General features: G+C 37.9%; 1 protein-coding gene across 1 annotated transcript in view; it reads right to left on the bottom strand.

The window, feature by feature from the left end:
• The window catches only part of LOC122803174 (lysosome membrane protein 2-like), a 476,872-nt gene that overhangs the window by 157,551 nt on the left and 292,097 nt on the right, over positions 1-27,224 (bottom strand). Inside the window, exons 3-4 of the mRNA XM_044072789.1 lie at positions 21,914-22,058; positions 20,428-20,628 (exon numbers count right to left, since the gene is read on the bottom strand). Of these exons, the coding sequence (XP_043928724.1) occupies positions 20,428-20,628; positions 21,914-22,058 (346 nt within the window). The remainder of the gene's footprint in view (positions 1-20,427; positions 20,629-21,913; positions 22,059-27,224) is intronic.

Genomic DNA, 27,224 nt, shown 5'->3' with positions numbered 1-27,224 from the left:
CAAACATCTTTAATGTCACTTAAAATACAAAAATATAGAAGTAAAATGAAAATGTATAAAATATACATCACAAATACAACTTTTTGCCTCCCTCACTCAACATGTACCGATCACTTTCATTTTACATAAACACCAGTCCTACTTCTCCATATGTGGTCAGTTTCCCAGCAGGTATACTTTTGAAATATAAACTATTCCCTTTTGTCTGCATGTCCCCAAAAACTGAAGTTTAAAATCACTTCTTCCCTATGCTGAAATGTCCATGGCTGTTGTCCTTCAAAGTTTGTCCTTCGACTTCCCACTCATGATGTCTAGCCCTCAGTAGATGCAGTTTTTAAATAAAACCCTTCTTACGACTTCCCTTGCAAACCTGTCCCTCTTTATTATTATTCAGAGCTCTTTTTACCTTATGGGACTTTTTATTTATAGTATTCACATCATACTCTAAATTAGTTACTAATACTTACAAATGCATTTGCATCTATTTTTTATTCATTTGTTAACCACTAGGCATGAGATGCTTTTCAGTGTTAATCTGGGAGCACCATCTGGTTAAGTAATTTGCTTAGGGTTATACACTGGAAGCTGGGGGCAGCAAACTATGGACAACAGGATGAAGCTCATTAGCAGTAAACTGCCTTAATCCTCTGCACCAAACTGTTAGATTAATCTCACTGTTTTTTGAGTAGCAGAAGGGATTTATATCAACAAAACATGACATAAGGCATTACTACTCAAGGAATATTTCACCTTTATCCATGAAGGTCAGGACAGGCTAAGTAAAAGTAAAGCTATTATGTCACATTTTCCATGGTAAAACAGACATTGCCACCTCAACCACCTCTCCCAACTTAACTATACAAACATCCTCAGATATTGCTTGTGCTTATAGCAGTTTGCAATGACCAGACACACAGAACATGCAATTATATGAATGCATCTGGCCTTTGCTCTAGGTAACCTGACCATTCAAGAATCATATATGGTGTTAACTAAAAGGTTGTCTGTATATGGGCCTGTTAACAAAAGCAATTCTTTGTTTAGCTTATTGAGGGGGTAATATGGCACTATTATTGACAAACGTGGTGCAGCGGTAGCGTTGTTGCCTCACAGCAAGAGGTTCTCCTGTTCGATTCTCGGCTGGAGTGCATGGAGTGCCTTCTGTGTGGAGTCTGCATGTCCTCCCCGCAGTTGGGTGGCGTTCGGAAGGCATGCGTAAATGGGCATGCCTTCCTTGAAGGTTGGACGTCGAGCTGGCACAATCATTAGCGGAACGGAGTTCCGCTGTGGCGACTCCTAACCAGGAAAAGCCGAAAAACAAACAACAACAAAAATATTGATAAAAGTAAGTATGCCTCTGAATCACAATCAGCAAACCACAGCATCACCCAGCAATAAGTTATACATTTATTTACTTAAGCATAAGGGTCATCAGCACAGTGTAAGAGATGCGATAACTTCCCACACTGAGAAGTACCTGTGATTAATAATTTATAATATATTGTCAGTAAAACAAATCTCTCTGAGTACTTGCTTATTCTGTACTGTTTATCTAAATTGCCTAAACTTTGTTTTTATGATTTATTTTGCATAATTCGCTCAGAGATTGCAACATAACCCTGAAGCAAATACCATGTTTTTGGCATTGTACAGAATACAACTCACAGTGCAGGTAATTTATGTAAATTTGGATTATTCTCTTGCCCAGCTCATTTATATGACTAATGAGCTTAGTGCAAAATAGAGTGACAAAAAATACTGAAACTGAGGGTGCTGACAACCTAAAACATATTAAACTCCACAGGGTGACGGTGTAAAGCACTCAGGGGCACAACCCATTGCTTAGCAATTTTGGTAAGAAAACATTACTAAATCATACGGACTTTTCAGAACTTTGAATTTGTAAAAGGTCCTATTTGGATTATACTGATAACACATCATGTTACATAAGTATCCAAGGAGGCAGCTTTTTTGCTTGGCCCAAACTATTTGGGAAACCTGAGCACCTGTTTATGTTCTTTGTTCAGAGTAGACCAGGCTCTCCCATGGGCAAGCCGAACACTTTTCAATGGATCCCAGTTTTTATTGGTTAAGTTTATGACTCCATGGTCAGACCTTTTTCCAGCTCCAATAGAGCTCCTGTCACTAACTAAATAATAATTATAGCCAGAGTTCCATAGTTAATTTGGCTGATAATAACAATTTTGTCATAGATGTCCTTCAGGGAGTATGTCAATACCTACCAGTTTCAAGTAGAAAGGTGGTAAAAGAGCTTTAGCAGACAGAAAAACATTTTCAGAGTTAACAAAAGCACAACATTTAATAAAAAATAATCTAGTTAAATCTTACCATAGATTGCTCTTTACTTTCTCTAACCCAATGTATCAGCTCAGTTTATATAGTATCTGTATTCATATAATTAAGACAATTAACTAATTGAATCCATTTGTCTCTAATTGAACAGCATAACTTTCTGTTGAAGTTATAAGAGCACTGTTAAATCTATTGTCTCCGTTGTTTGTTGAACCAATATGCAATTTAATCTAAATGTCAAACATCTTTAATGTCACTTAAAATACAAAAATATAGAAGTAAAAATGAAAATGTATAAAATATACATCACAAATAAACATCAAAAATCATCATAAAAAAAGTCAAACAAAAACAAAAACCTAGAATAATATATATTAATAAAACTTAAAACATTTGTCCAAGCCATGTGCCTCATTAATTACCTCTTCTTAGTATCTGTTTCTCCCTATTCAATCTAATTGAAATGTGTATATTTATCAAATATCATTTTCTACCCAATATAATCATGATATATTAATAAATAAATACAGTGTAAATATAGAATATAAATATAAAATAAAAAAAAATATATATATTGATGTATATATCCAAAGTCATGTGTATGTATATGGCAGTATGCCTATCCCTTACTATCAATAGGTTTGAATAAATAGAACATGGAATATAATGCACATATTCCTTTCATCTATGTATAAATCTATGTACATATATCCATATATCTATATATTCTATCTACTAAAGTGCATAGTGCAAATCTTGTGTATATATGTTAGTCCCTGGTTAATGGATATATTCAACACATATTAAACAATCTATAAATATAAAAATGGAACATATGAATATGGAAACCAGGGAACATTTAAAGTGCTCCTTGCAAATCTAATAAAATAGAGATATGTAAACAAGAAAAATATAAAGTGCTTCGTGCAGACCTTATGTTCATATATAGTGCACCATGCATCATGACTGTCATCTCTCAATATTAAAGAAGCATATACATATTTAAATATTAAAAACTACTTCTAAATAATTATATATATGTGTGTACAATATAAATAGGTGTATATATAGCATGGTCCCTTATTGTTGTTAAGTTAGATAACCATATAGCACAAAATATATTATATAGTGCTAAGTAAACAATTCATATTAGATTTGCAAGGAGCACTTTAAATGTTCCCTGGTTTCCATATTCATATGTTCCATTTTTATATTTATAGATTGTTTAATATGTGTTGAATATATCCATTAACCAGGGACTAACATATATACACAAGATTTGCACTATGCACTTTAGTAGATAGAATATATAGATATATGGATATATGTACATAGATTTATACATAGATGAAAGGAATATGTGCATTATATTCCATGTTCTATTTATTCAAACCTATGGATAGTAAGGGATAGGCATACTGCCATATACATACACATGACTTTGGATATATACATCAATATATATATTTTTTTATTTTTTTATATTTATACTTATATTTACACTGTATTTATTTATTAATATATCATGATTATATTGGGTAGAAATGATATTTGATAAATATACACATTTCAATTAGATTGAATAGGGGAGAAACAGATACTAAGAAGAGGTAATTAATGAGGCACATGGCTTGGACAAATGTTTTAAGTTTTATTAATATATATTATTCTAGGTTTTTGTTTTTGTTTGACTTTTTTATGATGATTTTTGATGTTTATTTGTGATGTATATTTTATACATTTTCATTTTTACTTCTATATTTTTGTATTTTAAGTGACATTAAAGATGTTTGACATTTAGATTAAATTGCATATTGGTTCAACAAACAACGGAGACAATAGATTTAACAGTGCTCTTATAACTTCAAATAGAAAGTTATGCTGTTCAATTAGAGACAAATGGATTCAATTAGCAAGTTAATTGTCTTAATTATATGAATACAGATACTATATAAACTGAGCTGATACATTGCACATTAAAATCTGATGAAGCATATTTTAGATACGTGAAAGCGCTCATTTCGTGGTTCTACAATAAAGAAGAAGTTTGCTTTTATATGGACTGATTTCATTTTTGAATAGTAGCTAAGTAGCCGTTTTGCTGTGGTTCACTTGTGTTTTTTATCTGCATGACATTAATATGCTTAATGAGTTCAACAATGTTTTTGATGAATGTGGTTTTAAAATTTTAAAGTTGATGGTGAAATTTTCTAAACTGAAAGTAGATGCTTTGTTAAAGGATGCTGAAAAATTGGATGAGGCTATTAGGGGTAACTTGTTGTTTGAGTTCAATAAAGAATGTTATGAAAATTGTTTTTATCGGATAGACAAGAAATGTGACGAAATATATGGTAGGAAGAAAAGAAAACTGGAGAGGGATTTAAAACAATATAGTGAAAATAGGGCGTATGTTTTCAAAGGGAAAATCTTTAAAAATACTTTATACAAAACCTCTGACCCCACGGTTATTGAGGATGAGGTTCAACTTAGAAGTGTCGACAAAATGTCAACCAGCAGACAGGTAGTTGTTGAGGTTTTGAATCAAAACCCTACTCCCCCTGTGACCAATTTTTCCACATCTAACCCCCCACATCTTAGATGTGGGTAAAGATGTAGGTGCAACAACAGATTTGGAAATAGGGGATGAAGGGGAATTGAATGAACAGGATTTTTTGGGGGGAAAAGGCAAAGGAAAGAACCAGACGAAAACAAAAAAGAAAGGAAAAGTGTAACAGTTAACTTTGACAAGGAAACAAAAGGAAAGATAGTAGTAGATTCTGACAAAGTGACTTATTCTTACAATGGTTTCAAAATTTTTAACCTAAGTGGTATTGATATCAATGAGGAACATTTTCATCTGTTTGAAAAAGGTTTTAAATTTGTTCCAACAGTTAGATTTGATATTTGTGACACCCTTCTTGAATTAAAACTACATACTAGGAAATTAAATTTTGCACTTTTATTTGACCAAACTGAGGGTTATGACACAACTGTGTTTAAAAAGGCTAGTACCTTTAACCCACCTCTCCACCCAGCTTTGCAGGTTTTTGAGGACAGATGTATTTCAGATTTGTACGATTTGAGTATTGACAAGAATACAAGGAAAAAACATTCATTTAAAACAAATTTAACTATGAGGGAGAAACAGATTTTGGATGACTTAATTGCTGATTGTGGGATTCGAATTATGAAACCTGACAAGGGGGGTGGCATGGTCTTGGTTAATACCTTTGATTATTCGAGCAAAATTTTGGACATGTTGAGTGATGTTAAAGTGTACATCTTGATCTCTATTAATGATATCAACATCTCATATAGGAAAATAGATTTAGCTATTGAAGAATTTGTTATTGAAAACAGGCTTGATGAGAAGATTGGCAACATTTTGACTATTAAGAAACCAAGACTTGCGACCTTCTTTGGTATCCCAAAGATACATAAAAGTACAACTGATCCACCATACAGGCCAATTGTTTCGGGAAAAGGGTCCAAAACATACGCTATTGCGTGTTTTTTGGATCATACACTTAAGCATATTCCTAACCAGTACGAACATTTGTTAAAGGACTCGTGGGACTTTTTACACAGTTTAATTTTGCAACCATATGAAGGTGAAACATATTTCTTAATGATTGACGTGGTTGATTTGTTCACCTGTATTCCAGCTGATGAGGGGTTGGACTATTTGTGGCTACTTTTGAAAGACCAAAGGTCCACTTTGAGTTTTGATATTGACATACTTATTGAACTTATGAGAATAGTTTTAGAAAACAATTTTGTGTACTTTGAAGGGGAAACTTTCAAGCAAATTAGAGGTGTAGCTATGGGAGCAGCCTGTGCCCCCATTTATGCAAACCTAGTTCTCCTTCAATGGGAATTACAGTATTTGTTCCCTTCTGTATTTTGGAAAAATATTAGGTTGTACCGACGTTTTTTGGACGACTTGTTCATTATATGAGAAGGAGCCGTGACTGGTATTTCTGACTTTATTGAGTTTTTGAATTCTACTACTGACTTCTTAAAATTTACATTCAAATTTGACCAGGGTGGGATTGATTACTTGGATGTGAGGTTAGATAAAACTGAAGGGGGATTGAAATCAAGAATTCACAGAAAGGACACTTTTAGTAATTCTTACCTCCCTTATACAAGTGACCACCCTTGGAAACAAAAAAAAGAGTATTGTTAAGGGCCAAATGGTCAGAGCGGCCAGAATGACATCAGAGTGGAGTGACTTTGTAGTAGAAATTGAGTCCTCACAGCCTGTAATTTTATGTAAATACAACTTTTTGCCTCCCTCACTCAACATGTACCGATCACTTTCATTTTACATAAACACCAGTCCTACTTCTCCATATGTGGTCAGTTTCCCAGCAGGTATACTTTTGAAATATAAACTATTCCCTTTTGTCTGCATGTCCCCAAAAACTAAAGTTTAAAATCACTTCTTCCCTATGCTGAAATGTCCATGGCTGTTGTCCTTCAAAGTTTGTCCTTCGACTTCCCACTCATGATGTCTAGCCCTCAGTATTTGCAGTTTTTAACTAAAACCCTTCTTATGACTTCTCTTGCAAACCTGTCCCTCTTTATTATTATTCAGAGCTCTTTTTACCTTATGGGACTTTTAATTTATAGTAATCACACCATACTCTAAATTAGTTACTAATACTTACAAATGCATTTGCATCTATTTTTTATTCATTTGTTAACCACTAGGCATGAGATGCTTTTCAGTGTTAATCTGGGAGCACCATCTGGTTAAGTGATTTGCTTAGGGTTATACACTGGAAGCTGGGGGCAGCAAACTCTGGACAACAAGATGAAGCTCATTAGCAGTAAACTGCCTTAATCCTCTGTACCAATCTGTTAGATTAATCTCACTGTTTTTTGAGTAGCAGAAGGGATTTTTTATCACCAAAACATGACATAAGGCCTTACTACTCAAGGAATATTTCACCTTTATCCATGAAGGTCAGGCTAGGCTAAGTAAAAGTAAAGCTATTATGTCACATTTTCCGTGGTAAAACAGACCTTGCCACCTCAACCACCTATCTCAATTTAACTATACAAACATCCTCAGATCTTGCTTGTGCTTATAGCAGTTTGCAATGACCAGACACACAAAACATGCAATTATATAAATGCATCTGGCCTTTGCTCTAGGTAACCTGACCATTCAAGAATCATATATGGTGTTAACTAAAAGGTTGTCTGTATATGGGCCTGTTAACAAAAGCAATTCTTTGTTTAGCTTATTGAGAGGGTAATATGGCACTGTTATTGACAAACGTGGTGCAGCGGTAGCGTTGTTGCCTCACAGCAAGAAGTTCTCCTGTTCGATTCTCGGCTGCAGTGCATGGAGTGCCTTCTGTGTGGAGTCTGCATGTCCTCCCGCAGTTGGGTGGCGTTCGGAAGGCATGCGTAAATGGGCATGCCTTCCTTGAAGGTTGGACGTCGAGCTGGCACCCAATCATTAGTGGAATGGAGTTCCACTGTGGCGACCCCTAACCAGGAAAAGCCGAAAAACAAACAACAACAAAAATATTGATAAAAGTAAGTATGCCTCTGAATCACAATCAGCAAACCACAGCATCACCCAGCAATAAGTTATATATTTATTTACTTAAGCATAAGGGTCATCAGCACAGTGTAAGAGATGCGATAACTTCCCACACTGAGAAGTACCTGTGATTAATAATTTATAATATATTGTCAGTAAAACAAATCTCCTTGAGTACTTGCTTATTCTGTACTGTTTATCTAAATTGCCTAAACTTTGTTTTTATGATTTATTTTGCATAATTCTCTCAGGGATTGCAACATAACTCTGAAGCAAATACTATGTTTTTGGCATTGTACAGAATACAACTCACAGTGCAGGTAATTTATGTAAATTTGGATTATTCTCTTGCCCAGCTCATTTATATGACTAATGAGCTTAGTGCAAAATAGAGTGACAAAAAATACTGAAACTGAGGGTGCTGACAACCTAAAACATATTAAACTCCACAGGGTGACGGTGTAAAGCACTCAGGGGCACAACCCATTGCTTAGCAATTTTGGTAAGAAAACATTACTAAATCATATGGACTTTTCAGAACTTTGAATTTGTAAAAGGTCCTATTTGGATTATACTGATAATGCATCATGTTACATAAGTATCCAGGGAGGCAGCTTTTTTGCTTGGACCAAACTACTTGGGAAACCTGAGCACCTGTTTATGTGATTTGTTCGGAGCAGACCAGGCTGCCCCATGGGCAAGCAGAGCACTTTTCAATGGATCCCAGTTTTTATTGGTTAAGTTTATGACTCCATGGGCAGACCTTTTTCTGGCTCCAATAGAGCTCCTGTCACTAACTAAATAATAATTATAGCCAGAGTTGCATAGCTAACTTGGCTGATAATAATTTTGTCATAGCTGTCCTTCAGGGAGTATGTCAATACCTACCAGTTTCAAGTAGAAAGGTGGTAAAAGGGCTTTAGCAGATAGAAAAACATTTTCATAGTTAACAAAAGCACAACATTTAATAAAAAATAATCTAGTTAAATCTTACCATAGATTGCTCTTTACTTTCTCTAACCCAACTGTATCATCATTCACTGTTGTTCAGTAAATAACGTGGCACTAAAAATCTGTCAATCTAAAATATACATTACAACCCATCAATATTCTGACATTTAGGTTCCCAGTCTATTCAGCCTGCTGCAATAACCTGTAATGCAACAATAGACACAGGCCGTGTATAACAGATACAAAACACAGCTTCAGATGTACACTGTACACTCTGGTACATGACTCATAATGCCTGTATTTGCATGCATGTATGTGCTGGCTTTAGTGATATGCATGCATTCTAATGTGCAGTAATCTAGAATCCTAGCTTTGTTTAATGACCCATCATAGTTTCATAGTATCATAGTAGAATATTAATCTAATGACCCTAAAGGGCCTTTTTAAGCCTAGTCATGCTACACAATAATATTAAGTAGGTATTGGTCCTATAGGTTTTGTGGGTGGCATGTATGATTTAGGCATGAGGGGGTCAAGATTTCACTAGCTTTCTTTCTCTCTAAAAGAGACATGGGTACCAGACCAGAGGTGTATTTACAGTCTTCCCTCACTGATCCAAGAGAAAAGACAGCCTCTGAGACACATACCTATCCTTCTAGCTTGTCTTATTTATGTTACATATGAGGTCTGGGTCCCTGGATCAGATGTTTCTGTTGCTATTTGTTTTGTGGATGTACAAAAAAATCCATTAATGCTAGATCAGTTAATGCTTTGTAGACCATGCACAGGTCACTTCTCAACAGCCTATAGGAGACTGAGTATAAGGACAAGGCTTTGAGGTGGTCTGCATAGGACTTGTTTTCTACACCATGTATTCTTTTTGTGAGGAACCTCTGTGGATGCTCCATTTGTTGCATATGCCTGGTTAGGTACATACCAAAGTGGTCACTGTGCTCAGTGTTTGGTCTGATGAGGGCAGAGTACAGCAGATCAATGACATTTTTGGAGAAAGATACCTTACGCTTGTTTATAAATTGTACCACATAGAATGATTTCTTCACTACAGTTGATACATGATGGTCAAAGGCGAATCTGCTGTCGATGTGCATTCTCAAATTGCTGACTGCTGGTACTACTCTTAGGGTGTATTATCACTGTAGAAATGTGCAGGGGTGGCTACTATCAATTTTTGGCAATGAGTTTTAAACCGTGACTCTGGCACCAGTCATTACACTGTGGCAGCCCTTCCTAGAGGATATTTGTGTCTTGGGGATTCGATGACTGCATATAATTTGCAATCAACTGCAAACTTTGTCAGTCAAAGGCCTTTGATGTTAGCCTTGACTTCAAAGAACTAGATGCCAAACACGAGTGGCCTCAGCACTGTGCCCAGAGGTACTCCACTAGTGACCAACCTTTTTGTGGAGGTAGACTCCCCTATTCTAATCTCTTGGGTCCTATCTTTGAACCAGCTGGACATCCAACTGGTGACATAGGGGTTTATATCTAATTTAGCAAGCTTATCTACGATGCTCAGAAGTGCTATTGTGTCAAATACCTTGGCCAGATTGGGGTTGGCAGTGTGCAACATGTTGCCCTTGTCCATTGCTTAGGTGACCTTGTTGAAGAAATCCATCAGGTTGACTAGGCATGACCTGCCCTTGATGAACTTGAAATGAGTTGGGTCCAATGTTTGAGGGTTTTCCTCTATCTTCATTTAACATAGCTATGATTATTCTTTCCATAGCATTACATATTAGACTAGTCAGGCTTATAGGCTGATATTTCCCTGGGTCCATGAATGACCCACCCTTGTGTAGTGAGATAGCCATTAAAGTCCTCCATTCTTTTGGCACAAAGCCTGTTTGTAGGCTGTGGTTAAATAGTGCTAGAAATGGGCCAGATAGTTCACATTTCATGCTATTGAGAAGGCATTCTGGGATATTATCAGTGACCATCGATGCAGTAGTCTTGGCTCTGGAGAGTGCCTTGAGAAACTGTTATCTAGTGACAGTTGGGGGAATTATGGTTGTGGGCTTTCACAACGGGGTAATCTCAGGAGAGAGGGAATAAAATAATACCTAAATTTGTCTGCCAGTAGATTTTCTATATCTTCCAGCTCAGTATAGGTGGCACTATTTACAATTAATTTGGTGCATTGTTGAATATTGCCTTTGAGATTGCAGACATAGCTGAAGAAAGATGTGTGACTGTCCTTAGCCCAAAGGCTGTTTTTACCTCAGATTTGTCCTTAGTAGATTTGATTAGCCCCTTGAGTTGTTTAACATTGATGACGGAGTTATTACCTTGCTGGGTATTGTTCCTCCTAATTTTTACCATGATTTCTTCCTTTTGTTATACGATGTATTGTTGTTCAAATTTCACCAGGGTTGCTGTTTTTTGTTTCATCTTGTTCTGGGTAGGTACAGCTGTCTCTATGCAGCTGTTAATGATTACATGGGGTTTTATGAACAATTACACATAGACAGTGGTGTCTGCAAGGTTTGTGGGCTATTTTGCTAGGGGGTTACGTAATAGTAGGAAGTTTGTCTTAGGATAATTCCTGAAAATTCCAGGGTTAGCAGGAGTTCTGAGTTTTGTTATTGTTTTAAAGGAGACAGATTTATTGTCCAACCTGACCAGTGAGGACATTACACTAAGGATGGTATTCTTACATCTTTGTGAACACCAAGTCAAGGATTTTGCACCCCTAGTGGGTGTACAGACTAACTGGCTCAGTGTGTTAGTGCTTACAAAGTCCAGGGATCTCTTGGCATGCATATTAGAGATTGTGTAAGATTCCCAGTTTATAATGGGTAACCAAAGTCTCCCATAAATACACTTGAGTATGGATTTCATGGGTCATAGAGGAGGACCTATAGCTTGCAATGATATGGTATGGGACTTTGCCTATGGTAATTTGGACATGAAGAAGCTCACTTGCATCACACTGATTGATTAGCCTTGAGGTATGTTTGTTTTTAATGGAAATAGAGACGCATCCACCATTCATCCCTTCCTGTGCATTAACTGGTCTAAATGTGTTGAAGGCATTACAGCCCTGCACTGCTGGGGTGGCCTCTGTGGCTTTAAACCAAGTCTCAGTAACTGTACAAACATCAGTATTCTCCAGGACAAGGTGAACTTGCAGGTGTTGGAGTTTCTTGTTTAAACTCCTGGCACTGAGCAGTAACACCATTAGATATTCTTGGGCTACTTTTGCAATGCTGGAAGATTTATCAGGTTGGAAATGCTTAAAATACACACAGTGGGGGGGGGGGGGTCATGATTTTCACCAATATACAAAAGTTCAGAGGGGAGAGGTGCACACCATCCCTGACAAAGCAGCATAGCCTATCAATCATGAAATTCCAGGCTGACAAATATTGTACCCCTTCTAATGACACCAAAAACTAAGCCAGTTATTAAAGTCTATTATCTTTTGTTTATATTGTGGCATCATCCTTGCAGAAGGCAGAATGCTGATCAATGCTAGGCTCATAATGGCCTGGGAGACATAGTTTGAGAGCTCCATTATGTTTCTCTTCAACTGGGGCATGTCCCAAGACTTTTACACCCACATGGGCTATGACTGAGTTCTACTGGTACTTATGATTAAATGACTTGAGTACGTACATGATCTGATGGATCCTGGCTGTTGATAAGCAAATGATTGTGACTCTGTTCTTACAGTGAACTGTAAATTCTCATGTAACAGGTTGATTGTTTTCCCTCATCTCATAGCTTTCTCCAAGTCCTGTTTCATAGCCTCCCCCCTTCTCTTGTTCTCCTAACATAATTCTCCCTTAAAATACCCTCAGCACTTCTAACATATCTCAATTTAGTAAAAGCTATTATCTGGTGCAAAAGGAAACTAATATAAGCTAAGGACTAAATGTGTCTGCTGTTTGTAACATCCATATTCTCCCCCCAAAACCTGTGATAAAAGTAAGGCACTGTATAACTTACCTGAAAACTACCATCATTTCAGTCGATCTGATTATTTTTTCTTGATTCACGTGCCTCTTCCAGCTGGGCTAACCATCGCTACTCACAGGCTCACTCTGCTTCTCTACCGTACCCCCATTCCCACCCACCCCCTCTTTCATTACGTTTATACTCTCTACACCACACCCCTTCCTTTTCCTCCACCCAATCAGCCATTCTAATTAATTAACACCTTTTCTCCTTGACAACCACTCCTTCTACACTCTCCTCCCCTCCTCCTCATTAGATACCCTGCCCCCTTCCTAGTCCCATTCATTCCCTACCACATACACCTGCTCTCATCTTGAACCATACCCTCCCACTCTCATACCCTATACCACTACATAGCAGCCATGTCTACTACTCATGCCCTCTCTCTACTCTATCTCCTATCATGTGGCACCTCTATCTCTCCATCTTCTTTCTCTTATTCCTCTCACTAACAACCTCCTACCGTACTTCACTTTGCCTTCAACCCCTGTCTCCCACCCTCCCTCATAGTCTCAACACCTACTCTCTCTGTCACCCATATTTAGTGTCACCATCACTCTTCCCCATCTCACCATCTGAACTCTTCAAAATTATCCCTTTTTCTATCTCATCTCTCCCCACTAGTCGGATACCTAGATATCCTTCTACTCTGAACCTATAAGTCTATATTCTCATGTTCTTTGACACACTTCTCTTTGATGGGGATATCCACCCCAATCATACCTCTCAACCTGGAAACATCAAAAATCTGGACAAAGCCCATGAAAAATAGGTACAAATCTGTACGCTGATTAACATAAAATTTGCATACATAATTATGTAACCCCTGTCCACTCCAATGGAATTGTGGGATACCAACTTTCAAACACAAACTGAAGAACAGACAACCAAAATGTGGCACCAGAGTTCCCCAGCAGCCATTCCAATGTCTCATTACTTGGCTATTTCACCCCATTTACCATAAACACTAATGTGCATACTGCTTTACTTCTACAATGATTATTTGGATTTTATTTTTACATTTTATAGCACAATGCACAAACACTAATAGACATCTGCTAAACAAAGCAATAATGTCTCATAATGAAAACAGACTTAGCATTAAAACTTCTCTGCCCCTGAAACTCACATTCATTGAAACAACATTGAAACCCACACCACATCCAAAATGCATCTGGCCAGTGGTGGTGGATGAAGATTACCTTTGCGCTGTTTTCAAATCATAGGCCCCTGGCACACAAAACAAGAAATCTACACATGTTCTTCGATACACCTTCCTGACTTTATTAAATTATATTCCTTGTATAACACAGCACACTTGTTAGACTTAGAGTGCATTTTAAATTTAATATTTTTCTAGTAGGCAATGAAACAAAATGCATAAACCAATAATGACAAAACTGCCCAATTCAGAACATTTCCATCATAAAAGTCTCTCTCTCTCTCTCTATATATATATATATATATATATATATATATATATATATATATATAATGACAGTAGTGTAAGCCATGGGCATCTTGTATAGCTTCTCAAACTTATTTTCAATTTCAATTTTTTGCTTGACTTGCTCTGATTTGTGTTAACAGACCAACGCAATAGCTGTAAATGCACAATAAAATAAACTAGGCAAACTGCATGTTTTAAGACTTCCAACTTTTAGTCCAAGTACTGACAGACCCTTTCCTACATTCATCCTGAAGCATCAAAACAATCATGTAATCCAGGTGCTGTTAACTGGCCACTCTTGCTTCTCCTCTGTCTGCAGTGGGAAAATATGTATGTGTTATCTTGAATGCTGGAAAATGTTCTGTACTTGTTTAAAAATATTTTTCTTATAATGCAGCACGGAACATAATAATTATGATTTTCTGTACCTGAATTTGGGTTAATGATATTTTTTGCTTTTTCCACTTTCCACTGAGGCACAAATGCCCTTGTGCATGACATTTTTTCACTTCTGTTGTATCTGTAGCTACACCCTTGACTTGTCACACCCACCCCTTTAAAAGTACAACACGGTACAGTATCAGCAATGCATCTACATACTGTGGGAGTAGAACCCACAGCCTTCTGCATCAGAAGCAAGTATTTAACCTGTTACGCTATTAACAATGCAAGCAGACTCAGCATAAGCAGCACAAAACTTCTCTACCCCTGAAGTTCTCAGCTCCTTGTAAAATCAACTTGACACTTAACTGTATCTCTCAAATTTGCAGCACAAGAAATCTGGAAAAAGCCAAAATTTATTGGGGGGAGGGCAAAAGCTCAAAAAACAGGGACACATTTTAAACATTGCTTGTATAATTCTGGAAAGTTGCTAGAATAAAATGTGTTACCACCATGCATTTCACTGCCAAGTCTTGAACCCAGGACCCTGAGCACTACACTCAGAGCAACATAGCACTATGGCAAAGTAGCAGTTTCTTGAACAATAGAAAGACTGAAACTTAAATGGCTATCATTTAGTGAATTCAGTTCTCACTTCTCACCATAGCTCTCAACCTCTTAGCACAAAAAAACTGGACAAAGCCAATAATGGGGGAATACAGCCATACTGATCTTATAAACCTAGCACAAAAAACTGGACAAAGCCAATAATGGGGGAATACAGCCATACTGATATTATAAACTTAGAAAATTGCTAGAATAAAAGGTTTGGTGTTACTATTTATTTTCTGATGTTATAAACTTAGTAGAAAAAACTGGACAAAGCCAATAATGGGGGAATACAGCCATACAGATCTTATACACCTAGCACAAAAAAACCTGCACAAAGCCAATATTGGGGGAATACAGCCATACTGATCTTATAAACTTAGAAAATTGCTAGAAAAAAGGTTTGGTGCTACTATTTCTTTTCTGATGTTATAAACTTAGCAGAAAAAAACCTGGACAAAGCAAATAAGGGGGAATATAGCCATACTGATCTTAATTGCTGCTAGAACAAAAGGTTTGGTGTTACCATTTCTTTTTTGAAGAACATGAAGTCTGATATTCAAATGCCTGTCATTATTTAGTAAATTCAAGCCTTCATTCACACACACACACACACACACACACACACACACACACACACACACACACACACACACACACACACACACACACACACACACACACACAAACACACACACATATTCAGGGTAACTCCAGTTAAGTTAGCATCAAAATGAATGGCTCATTCTGCTTCAAATGGACCTTTGCAAACGGCTGTCACACACACACCTTACCTTTCCAGGATAACTCCAGCTTTCAGTTAAATTAGCAATAGCATCAAAACGAACTGCTTGTTCTGCTTCAAATGGACCTTTGCAATCCAGTTAAGTTAGCATCAAAACAAACAGCTCATTCTGCTTCAAGTGGACCTTTGTAAATGGCTGCCACACACACACACCCCCTACCTTTCCAGGATAACTCCAGCTTCCAGTTAAGTTAGCAATAGCATCAAAATGAACGACTCATTCTGCTTCAAATGGTCCTTTGCAATCCAGTTAAGTTAGCATCAAAACAAATGGTTCATTCTGCTTTAAATGGACCTTTGTAAATGGCTGTCACACACACATCCTACCTTTCCAGGATAACTCCAGCTTCCAGTTAAGTTAGCAATAGCATCAAAATGAACGGCTCGTTCTGCTTCAAATGGTCCTTTGCAATCCAGTTAAGTTAGCATCAAAACAAATGGCTCATTCTGCTTCAAATGGACCTTTGTAAATGGCTGTCACACACACATCCTACCTTTCCAGGATAACTCCAGCTTCCAGTTAAGTTAGCATCAAAACGAACAGCTGTTCTCTTCCCCATAGCAGCATAATGGCTCATTCTGCTTCCACGCCCTCCAGGGCAGCAACTTCAGCAATAGCAGCATAACGGCTCATTCTACTTCTGTGACAGCCAGAAATGCATGCAAATGCATGTTGAATGAGCTTCAGCTCAATTCTGACAGGCTAGCTGGCTGCTGACATCATCGCGCATGTGATGACATCAGCTCGAAAAGCCAGGAAATAAAATTTTAAAATAAAGCGCTGGGAAATTTGGAAATGAAGGGGTGCCACTCGGGAATCATGGCACCCCATTATTTGGACCCCAAAACTCAGGAAAAAATGAGTAATTCAGTACAGTTGGGAAGTATGACCCCAACACAGGACCTCCCACCCTTTGCTTGCACAATACCTCAACACTGACCTCTCCCCCTGCATACCCTCTCCTAACAACAATCCCCTACCTAAAATTGCTATAAATCTTCTCACTAAATATTCAAAGCATTGTAAATGAATTTAACAGAACTGCACTCGTGGATTTCTAATACATCTCCCCACATTCTAGCTCTATTGGAATCCTGGCTTAAACCACACAACTGCAACTCAGAAATCTTACCTCCAGGCTACAATATCTATCACTCAGATAGAACCAATAAGTGAGGGGGAGTGGCTATCATCTACTCTGAACTACTAAACCTGTCCACTTTCTCCATCTCTGTTACATCTTTCTCACATGCAGAAATCCTTATTGTTAACTGTCACCTAAACTCACACAAAAAATTTGCCATAATCTCTATATACAATTCCCCCTGCAAAAATATTCCAATCCTAGATAACTTTCTCTCCTGGCTCACTCAATATGTCCCCTATGAAACCATCATACTTGGAGATGTTAAAATAGACTTGTCTAAACTGTCCCCCTCATCCCCTACGCATAGTTTCACCCTCCATGGATTTCACCAACACAGTTCTACCCTCACTAGAACTAACAAAAACTCTCCTTCTGGACCTATTCCTGACTGGATTCTTACCTCAGCTCCCAACCATTAGCATAACCATGGCATACTTCCAAACTCTTTAAGTGATCACTCCCCAACCTTTATTCATAGATTCACCCAACATTTTTCCAAAGACCATACTTACAGAATATGCTGGAACCTCACCCACTTTGACCCAGACACTTTTAACTCTAAACTATCTGGCATCAATTGGTCCTTCCATTACCACCTCCCTTTCATTGAGGCTGTAAAGTCCTTCAATAAGATTTTCCTTGATACTCTTGAGTTTATCATCCCTTATAGAAAAATCAGAATTAAATCCAACTATGCTGCTTGGCTTACAAAACAAACCCAAATGATCATGCACAAAAGAGATGGCACCTGGAAATCCTGGTTTAAAAATAAATCCCCTCACTTACTTCAGACATTCAAAGAGCTCAGAAACCACACCAAGAAACAAGTCATTGAAGATAAGAGAGCTTATTTTTCCTCTAACCAATGCAGCCGTCACAAAAATCCAAAAATATTTTGGATCTCCATCAACAACCTGCTCCACCCAGGTAAACCCAATACTCCCAGCCTTTTTCCACATAACACTACCACTGAAATTACCACTGTCCTCAACAACTATTTCATAGAAACTATCCAAAAGCTCACACAAAATAATGCATCTCACCCAACCCCTCTATCATCTCTTAACAAAACTCTTCCTAATACATTTTCTTTCCACCAGTCCCAATTACCACTATTAAATCTCTTCTAAATAAAATTAAGCCTTGCTTCCCCCTGCTGAGCAACTACGCTTCCACTTCCTAAAAACAGCTGCATAGTCCAATGCCTATTCTGTCACTATACATATTAATTGTTTCATCTCTGAGGTCCTTGTCCCAGATATCTGGAAATCCTTTTATACAAACCCTCTTCACAAAGGCGGCAACTCTACTGATCCCTCTAACTTTAGACCCATTGCTATCCTGTCCTCCCTTTCTAAAATTTTAGAAAAGTGCATCCATGCTCAGTTAATCTAACACCTTAGTGACAACAATCTCCTTACTTCTACCCAACATGGCTTTAGACCCCACCATAGCATAGCCACTGCATTACCCTCCTTTACTCAAACAATAGCTGAAGCCCGTGACAATAACTTGCTCGTCTCCTGTCTACTCCTTGATCTTTCAAAGGCCTTCGGTACTGTCTCTCACGCTAAATCCTTACTTAACTTTCTGATCTACATCTCTCTTCCTCCTTCATCAACTGGTTCTCTAGCTACCTCTCCGGCAGGCAGCAATCTATCCGCTGGCAAACTGTCCTCTCTCCATTCCTCCCTGTAAATACTGACGTTCCCCAAGGATCGATTTTAGGCCTCCTTCTACTCAATATATTCACTAACAAACTTCACTTTGTTAATAACCTCTCTACACTTCTACAGTATGCCGATGACTCCACCGTTATCACCTTTGCCCACAACATCCCTGAACTTCTATCTCTCACTCAACAAACCTTCACCTCTGTTGAAACTTGGCTCTCTGATAACCAATTAATACTAAATCCAAACAAAACTAAACTCCTTCTATTCTTCCCTAAAACACTCATTCAGCACAAACTCTTTTTCTCTATCACCTCTCTTAATAACATCATCATCAAACCCGAACCCCATACCAAACTACTTGGAGTAATTATTGATGATGAACTAAAATTTAATACTCATATCCAACAATGTATAAAAACACCCTCCAGAAACTTGGACTTCTCTATCATAACCAGACATTTCTGTCACCTTATTCCAAAGCTTCTCTCGCTCAGTCCCTTCTTCTACCCTGCCCTTCTCTATGTTGCCCCTGTCCTTACTAATTTTCAGTGCTCACTTATCACTAAACTAGAGCAAACTTATCACAAAATAGCCAGGTTTGCCTCTAATCTCCCCTATAAATCCCACCACTATCTCACCCTTAAATCACTCCAATGGCCAGAATGCTCTAAACAATTACTGCTAACCCAACTTCACATTACACACTCTATCCTGAATGACCCCTCTTCCTGTCATTTCATCTCCAACGTAGTCTCCTATTACAATCCCCATTGTCACCTTCGTACTTCCAACAAACACCTCCTTGACATATATAAACCCAATAAATATATAGGAAAGTCCCTCTACGAATACTCTGTTTCACATGCTTAGAACTCCCTCCCTCAAAACATAAGAAGCATTCATCAAAAACACCTGTTCAAAAAAGAACTTAAAATTTTCTTCAGAGTACATGGTCCTGTCCTTGTCTAACCTCCACTTAATCTAGCCTCTTCTCAACTTTAACTCCTTTTCCCTAGTCTACTCTTTACTTCCTTGTACTTGCTCATATACCTTTATACCTTCCTCTCCCCTCACTTCCATAGCATATATATTCACATATATCTTTATTTAAAAACATTTGAATTGTTTATCTATTTGTATGTACTTCATGTGTGATATTCTCTAGACCTGTCAATTGTTATTTAACCTACTTTATGTACACATATTCTCTAGCTGTTGATTTTCTTATTATGTTTCATGGTGGTTTTAATTTTTTACTCTTATTTTTATTTTTGTAGTTTATTTTTATTGTAAAAATATGTAATACTTCTGGAGATTTTCTCCTCGGGTCTCCACTGAAAATGGGCTCCTGGCTCAGTTGGACTAACCTGGTTAACAAATGTCAATAAATAAATAAAATAAAAATAAATAAAATACATGCATAAATAAGTACATAAATGCATACATACATACCTACATGCAGTTCAAATCATCATAAAAATGAATAACTGCAATAACAATTACATTAGTAATATATTAAAAATTATCTCTAACCTCAAGGTATAAGATTTGCTTACCCCATAGAAGAGTCCAAAATGAGGGTCTGGCATAAGCTGAGGAAACAGTTTATTAAATTCTTTTAATAAAGGGTCTTCATAACCCCAAAGTAGCTCATCAACAGTGTGTGTTTGAAAAAGATGGATATGTTGCATGTTGGAAAGCAGAGACAGTATAAATTCTTCAATAATTCCACCTTGTTTCGCCATAGTCAGCATGGTCTGTAAGGTACAACAAAATACTGAGTATTAGTTTCTCAGTCACTACCAAAACAGCTGTCATGTTCTTTGCACAAAATATATAGGCATGACCATATTTTAATTTATTACAGTTAATACCACATGGGTCTTCTGTGCCAATGTCTGTTTCACTATATGACATAATTCGAGGTGAAATGAAAGATTATGACAAAGGAAGGAACTTACACATGTAAGTGAACACTTCACATAAACAAATACAAGAAAATGGGAATCTAGAGAATAGTAAACTAGAAAGGAAGACATTCACAGGTATGTAAAATTGAACAACTAATCTGCATAATGCTAAAGAAATTACTGCTAAACACTGCTGGGTATCTCTGCTAGTATGTAAAGCTGCCTCAGCAAAAGACACCATGTTACCTGCTAAAACAGCTCACAGGAACAGGCTTCTGTAACTGCTGCATATACTTAAATAATGGGAAGGCATGGATAGGGTGGTCCAAACGAGAAAGACATGCAGAAGTACTGCTCTTGTGAAGTCAGATTGCCAGAATCATGCATCTCCATGTCCACATACAGTAAGATGTGGACATGGGAAGAAACTTGTGTTGGCAAAGTGCTGGCGGGAGGTGCACCGGACAACAGAGAAGCAGCGCAAAGGATATATGATACAGCAGTGAGTATGGTCAAACAGAAAGACCACTATATAACTGCTGGTGTCTAAATATATATTAACAAGTGGTGGTGGTGCGGATTCTGGGACTTGTAGTCATCTCACTGACACTGCCTTATGTCTTTCAAGAAGTGGAACCCAAAGTTAACAGTAAGTTGTAATAGAGGTAGGTGCTCCTCTTCAGTCTGTATTAAAAGGTACATATCTGTGGATTGTTCACCCTAAAATAGTATTTTCCAGATATATTATTGCTTAAATTACATCTAGTGTATGTTAATAGGACAGGACAAATACCACAGTAACAAACAGTAATAGACACTTGTCAATTACAGGGCAGCATTTTGTTTTGAGTGCCTTCTGTGTGGAGTCTGCATGTCCTCCCGGCAGTTGGGTAGCATTTGAAAGACATGCGTGTGTAAATGGGCGTGCCTTCATTGAAGGTTGGGCGTCAAGCTGGCACCTCGGCATTTCGTTAAAAAAATCTACTGCCAATCATTAGCGGACCGGAGTTCCGCTGTGGCGACCCCTTACTGGGAAAAAGCCGAAAGACAAACAACAAAAATATACACTCACAGGTAATCATCATTTACATATGTTGATTTCTTTTATGGACATCAGCAAAGCAGTACTTACAATCATAGGCAAGTTAATAACGGTAACGGTTTCCTCTTTTGGATTACCAACTGACGTATCTTTTTCAAAGACAAATGATTTTGGACTGATGGCTGACACAGTATTGTTTTCATAGAAGACTATATCCACTTTACTCCTGTACTCCCTGCATCAAACAAAACAATACAAAATATATATGTACATGCATATATAACAGCAAAGTAAGGATTTGTTTATCCTTTACATTAAAGACCACTTTGTCTTTGTAGTGAAAGTGAACAGTGACAATACTTATTTTCAGATTACTGGCATACTTTAATACACAGCATTACTTACTGATATTATATCCTATTCATAAGTAACTGTCATGTCATCTCAGGAAGACAAATATCTTTTACCATCATCTCAGGAAGTATAGGAACTGATTTATAAAAAAAATAAATAAAACTTTTATTACAAGCTTAACTATCTGTGATAATTAGTATATACAGAAAACTGAGGCAAAACTCTCAGCAGCAGTTCCATATTATGAACATGTATGCACACTTGCCACTACACATGCAGATGTTCTGAAAACTATAACAAATAACACCCTTACCTGACCCTCACAAAACCATAAGTTGAACAAAACAAGAATTTCATGTGTGTAGCGTAATTCACAGACTTTCCACTGAACAAAGTAAATCAAGCATGCTGAGTCACCATATCATGGCAGTGGAGAGAATCCAATTAGGATCATAAGATCATAGGAGATTACTAGGCTATCAATCCGGAGGTCATTTCAAGCCTAGTCATTTCATCCCAATGAAATACCATAGAAATGTTAGTTAATACCCAAGATTGCATTTAGCAATGACTGCCCATGTCCTGGAGGGTTGTGTGCATTAATCCCAGTAAGAATTCACTGTGAGCATCTACTCATCCAGGTTCCTTTTGAACAGTGTCATAGAGGTGCCGTTTCACATGACTAGGTAGCCTAGTCCAAAGATGTGGCAGTTGCTGGGAGATAAATCTGTCCCTCCACCATGTCCTATTTAAATTGCAGGCCATGTTTAGGTCCCTGGAGGGGTGGCCCTAGTCCTGTTTGATTTATGGATATGCAACAAGTTCATTAGGTTTGGGTCTGAGATGGCTCTGTATGCCAATTATAAGTCTCCCCTAAGAAGTATATATGATACAGAATAAAGTGACAGGGACTTCAGTCGGTCTGTGTACGGCACTTGCTGGAGTCCCTTGATCTTCTTTGTTAGAAACCTCTGAGGTTTCTCCAATTGCTGAAGGTATTTTGCATGGTACATGCCAAATGGGGCATTATACACTCAACTATGGGCCAGATTAATGCCGAGTATAGCAGGGTTATAACCTTTTTTGCTCTTGAAGCAATGCCTTTACTAAACAAGTGTGCTGCATAGAAAGTTTTCCTTACTACAGTAGGCACGTGGTGGTCGAAGTTAAGGTCGTGGTCAACTTATGAACCCAATTCTCTTACCACTTTGAGGGTACTTAGGGTATTGTTGTTGACTTGATAGTGTGAAGGACATTGTTTGTGCCAAAGGAACTGATCATGTATTTCTTTGCATTCAGTTTGAGACCGTGACTAAGGCACCAGTCGTTGGTCTGTGTAAGACGCTCTTGGAGTATACTGACATAATCTGGGGATTCAATAATTGCACCCAGTTTATAGTCAACTACAAACTTGGTCAGCCACAACCCCTTAGTTTTGACCTGAACTTATGAGAAATATATACCAAACAGTAGGGAGCCCAGCATTGACCCCTGTGGCATCCTGGTGGTAACAGGTCTGCTGGTTGATGTGGAGTCTCCCACTTTGTTAGTGTGTGTGTGTGTCTGGTTTGTGAGCCAGTTAGCAACTCATCTTACAACAAAGGGGTTTACGTTCAATTCGCTAAGCTTATTGGTAATACCTGAGTGTGGGTTTGTGTCGGAAGCCTTTGCCAAGTCAAGGTATGCTGTGTGCACAGATCTGCCCTCATTAATGGCCCAGGTTACATTTTCAAAAAAAAATCCACAAGATTTAACAGGCAGGATCTGCACTTGACGAAGCCAAATTGAGTAGGATCCAGTGTTTGGAGGTTGCCTATGTCTTTATTTATGAGGTCCATAATGATATGTTCCATGGCCTTTCAGATGAGGCTGGTCAGGCTTATGTGTCTGTAATTCCCCAGGTCTTTTGCAAGGCCACCTTTGTGGAGGGGAATAACTGTTGCTATTCTCCATTCCTCAGGAACAATGCCTGTGGTTAGGCTCTGATTAAAAAGAGTACTTAATGGTGATGGTAGTTCATGTTTTAGCTTGTTTAAAAGACAGCCTAGGTCCTTTGCCTTGGATGACCAGTTCTTCAGATATGTGGGGTGGGGGGGGGGGGTTGGAGCAAGATTTGCATTAGATTTGGTGGGGATGGAGGGGGTAAATTTTCACCAAACTTATCCGCTAGCAGGTTTGCTATATCTGTGGGGTCAGTGTGTGTGATACCGTTGGTCACTAGTTCTGCACATCCTTGGGTCATACCTTTTAGGCTACGTACATAGCTGTAAAAGGCCTTATAGTTATTCTTGGCTGTGCTAGCTAAGTTTTTTCTCAAAGACGCCCTTAGAGGATTTGACAAATTGTTGTCTTATTTGCCTGTTGAGGCTGAGGAGGGTGCTTTTCCATTGTTAGTCATGATCTCAGCATGGTCATGAAGACCAAAAGTGACAATGAGATATTCTTTTATTACATAAGAACACAGAAAGGCTTGTAAATACAAGAACATATTTTATCAATAAAATGAAGTGCCATAGAATACTGCAGATTTACTTTCAAAACATTTTTGTGCAAGCTTCACAATATGTAAAACACATGTCAGAGTGCTATAGAGACATACAGACTATCCCTTATTATTTTTTTAATTGATAAATCTAAACGAGGTAAGTTTCTGATAAGAAACATGGACTGTACCTTATCGGCTGTTCTCAGTTTCATACAAGGCTCCTTCACTTACCTGCTGTTCTCAGTTTCATACAAGCCTCCTTCATCAGATACCCATGAGGTCATCCAGTTTGTTTCTCCTTTCCTCCTTCAAGATTAGTAAGGTATCTTCTCCTTTAAACTAATTTAAACCCTGCATTTTATCCCACTGTTAAATATTTCTGTTTCCTTTATTTATATTTTCAAAAATGCTCTTCTGAATTTAGAGGCTTCTTCTTTGATTCTGGTCAGGTATTTTGTTGGAGGTCTCAGACTGGGCTTTGCTTTTTCTGTTTTACACTCCTCTTGGCTTGGCCCCCATTGCCTCTGCTATTAGGCAGCCCACTGGTCTGTCATTAAACAAATCTTATGTTTCTTGGTATGGCAGTCTTGAACCATGTATTAATTTTTAGGATCTTCTCTCACACACACGCACACACACACACACACACACACACACACACACACACACACACGTGTGTGTGTGTGTGTGTGTGTGTGTGTGTGTGTATATATATATATATATATATATATATATATATATATATATGTGTCTGTGTGTGTGTGTGTGTGTATATATATATATATATATATATATATATATATATATATATATTAATTCACTTTATAATCTCGAAATACTGAAACACTGAATTTCAGTATTTTGGGACTATAAAATCGAAACACAAAAACACTGTAAACCACAATCACGAAACCCAAAACAGCTAACGTTAAAGCACACACACAAACACAACTACACCTACCTCCACACAACAACACAAACACACACATACACACACACACACACACACACACACACACACACACACACACACACACACACACTTACGAAAAACAAGGGGGCAAGCCCCCCCTGCACCCCCCGCTTATATATTCTAACTCCGAGGTTGCACCAAACACCAACACACACAAAATCCAATAGCATACATTCCACGCCCCCCTCGCACAAACACATATCACACAGATAGAAACACCATCGCTCTCAACACTGACACACTCATACTCTCATCTACGTACCCTAACACACACCTAACACTCCCTAACACACTCACAAATACACAAACCCTCCCCAAAACCCTTAAAATAACACACTTATCTAATGCGCCATCAGTACATAGGGGTTCAACATTTCCGGGTTCGATATTCTGCAGTTTCACGCATCTGCACATTCGACACTTTGGTCTCGAGATACTGAAATTTGACATTTCAGTATTTCAAGATTCCACAGTGAACCTATAATCAGGGGTGTCCAACCTTTTGGCTTGCTGGGGCCGCATTGAGTGAACAGAAATTGTCTTGGGGACGCATATAAAATATATAGTTAACTCTTTCACTGCCACATGACACCAAAGTCGACATCCTGGCTGTACTGTAGGTGCATTTGAACAAATAATAAATGTAATAAATGCCTAATAGTTGCCTTAAAATTCTAATTCTCATTCTGATTTTAATTCTCTAATCTAACAGTTAACTCTAACATCTTAGTTAATATATAGATATATAGCATTTCTTACTGGGAAAACCACTCCAGCAGTCCATCCACATACAGTGTCAACATTAGCAGTCTTATAATACTATAATCCACATAAATAAGCCAACAAATTTGCAATAAAGTAAAGAATTCACATTATTGACTTAATAAAACAATTCTGAATAAGCTACAAGAGGGTCTCACCCAAACAAATGACTGGTGCCAGAAACATGGCCACAAGCTAAAGGCCAAAAAATGCACAATCATCCCCTTTGAGGAGAGTGATGTCCCCACAAATTATCACATTAATAACAATGTTGTAAGCACGCAATCAGTCGTGAGGTGCTTGGGCACCCAGGTTGACAGAAACCTGACTTTTGACCACCACGTTGTCTCCGTTGTACGGAAAGCTTTTTACATGGCCCACCTCATTAGTAAGGGTATCTCATCCAGGGACAAGGAGGTCATAACATCCCTGTATTCTTCCTTTACAAGAGCAATTATTGAGTGCAACACCCCTTTTTGCAAGTGCCTCAGCAAAACACTATGCCAAAAGAAAGACTACAACCATTTCTGACAAAAAAAGGTCAAAGGACTGAGTTCACTTAGTTATCCAAACAGACTAAAAAGCTTCTTGCTTTCCTCTGTCTCTCACTGGCCCCTATAAATTTCATCACTGGCTTGCTTTCCAGGCTAAGAAAGATCCTGCCTTAAGAGACTTTCTCCACCTCAGAAATACTGGTTATATCTAAAACACTCACTACAAAGACCACAGCCTTCACTGCATCATAAACAAGCCACTTTGTATGGACAGGTTCTTGACACAAAAACTTTCAACTTCTGTAAAAAGCTCCTCTCATTATCAAACAATGT

This window comes from Protopterus annectens, chromosome 5.part1 (genome assembly GCF_019279795.1).
Source record: "Protopterus annectens isolate FY-2018-M chromosome 5.part1, PAN1.0, whole genome shotgun sequence".
Lineage (NCBI taxonomy): Eukaryota > Metazoa > Chordata > Ceratodontiformes > Protopteridae > Protopterus > Protopterus annectens.
The sequence above is the reverse complement of the archived record's forward strand: the minus strand, read 5'-3'. Positions and strand labels throughout refer to the sequence as shown.